General features: G+C 48.6%; 1 protein-coding gene across 1 annotated transcript; it reads right to left on the bottom strand.

Moving 5' to 3' along the window:
* Positions 1 to 1,031: 1,031 nt before the first annotated feature.
* CCDC71L (coiled-coil domain containing 71 like) lies at positions 1,032 to 1,855 on the bottom strand (the record flags this gene model as incomplete). Its single annotated transcript, XM_044684393.1, has 1 exon — positions 1,032 to 1,855. A coding segment is annotated over one exon (336 nt), but the record flags the coding sequence as incomplete, so codon positions are not given.
* Between the last annotated feature and the right edge of the window lie 4 nt (positions 1,856 to 1,859).

The following is a 1,859-nucleotide window of genomic DNA, read 5'->3' as shown; positions in this document are numbered from 1 at the left end:
TATCTTAAAACACAAAATCAACAACTTGATTTTGTCCTAACATTGGGGGATTTTTTGGAAGAAAAAAAGGGTTGACTGCTAGGTTGGGCATCTCTTGTTATCTAATAACCCAAAGATAAAAAAACAGGTATTTGGCCCAATTTCAATTAAACCAGCTATTAAATACCAAGAATGTCTCCACCCCTCTCAGTCATTACTACTCAAGTTCTAAAATTAATTTGTGTATTCTGCCTACCAGTTCATAAGAATTTTAATTCATACACATTCATCTCTAAAGCCTTCTGCTTAGACTAATCTTGCTGGATTTGTATGCTAAACCAGGACATGGACCCAAGCCAATTTCCCTCCAGTTTTAGTTTTATTTGGTGCCCTATATTATCGGTGTAACCAACACTAGGTTCTTTAAAAATCAGTTCATTGTTCATCACAAGCCATGTTGTTTCAATGCATTTTCATTTTTATTCATTTTAACTGAATTTAACAAGTCAGCTTTTTCTAAACAAAATGGTATAAAAAAGCAGTAAGCTATCTTCAGGTGCTCAGTAAATATAAACTTAATTCAGATATAAAAATTTTTTAAATGACTAAAAAATGTTTAAACAGTTCTATTTTGTGACTCTTTATAATCACTGAGCCCATGAAACGCAAAGCCATACAAATCCTTGCACCAATAACAGTCATATAAGCCCTGAAACCTTTTAAAAACGTATACTTAGGTTGAAGCTCCAGGAGCCAGTAAAAACTGGGGAACACATGGGATTCAGAATACCCTGAGCACATATTAGTGCAATACCACAAAACATCCATAATCCTCCGTCCAGATAGAGGGGTGGCGGTAGTGGTGGTGGTGAAAAAGAAAGAAGCTAAGTAAAATCTGGCTTTATTATACAAGCATGAAACAAAATTCCTTTGGAAAAATAATGACTTCTTCGGTGGACTTCCAGACCAGTGAGGTAGAGTCCAAAAGGGAAAAAAAAAAAAAAAAAAAAAAAAAAACGGATCTGCCCCCTAGAGTCCAGGCGACTTCTCAGTCTGGGGTGAGGGGTGAGGGGTGAGGCGTGGGGGTGGGGGAAGGATGCGGTCCTGCCCCTTCGGGAGTCCAGATGTGCCTTCTCCAGTCAGCAGAATCAAGGTGAAGAGGAGGAACAAGACTCAGATGGTTCCTTCATCCCGGGACTGGGGTGGGGGTGGGGGGGGCAGGGGGAAGGGGAGAAGCAATCAGATGAACTTTCTTTGCCCATAAAGTGCACTAAGGGGACACGGTCCAGGCCGGAATTGTAAACACTAGACTGACACTTGTTCATTTCTCCTGGCGGAAGCTCAGTCCCCAGGGGAGACGGCGGCAGCGGCGGCATCGACTCCTCGGTTTGAAAAGTGGGGAAGAAGGGTGGTGGGTAGTCCCACCGAATGGAAGAGAGAAGTCTCCGCGTGTAGACGGGTAGCCGAGCCGGGGTCCATAGGAAGGGGAAGGGGATGGGTCTGGGGTGGGGGATTGGTGAGGGTTGGTCCCCTCTAAGTCTCAGGACGTGGCTACTGGAAAGCGGCGGAGCCTCACCACGGGCTCCAGGTTCACTCGCAGGACCTGCTGGGCTCTGCGCCGCGCCGCCGCCAGGCTCCGTTCGCCCCACACGTCGTGGCCAACGCGGATGGTGGGGAAGGTGGTCAATACTGGGGTGGCTGCTTTCCAAATCTCCTCCAGGGTCCGGCCCCCGAAGCGGCCCGCGTGGGGCAGCAGCAGCAGCGGGGGCGGGGGCGAGGGCAGGGCGGGGGTCGGTGGTGAGGGCTCGGGACGAGGCGGGGGCAGCAGGAGCAAGGGCGCGGGCTGGGGCTGTTGGGGCAGCGGCGGCTGCTGTTTCCTG

This window comes from Gracilinanus agilis, unplaced genomic scaffold, assembly GCF_016433145.1.
Source record: "Gracilinanus agilis isolate LMUSP501 unplaced genomic scaffold, AgileGrace unplaced_scaffold49570, whole genome shotgun sequence".
NCBI classification, from domain to species: Eukaryota; Metazoa; Chordata; class Mammalia; order Didelphimorphia; family Didelphidae; genus Gracilinanus; species Gracilinanus agilis.
The sequence above is the reverse complement of the archived record's forward strand: the minus strand, read 5'-3'. Positions and strand labels throughout refer to the sequence as shown.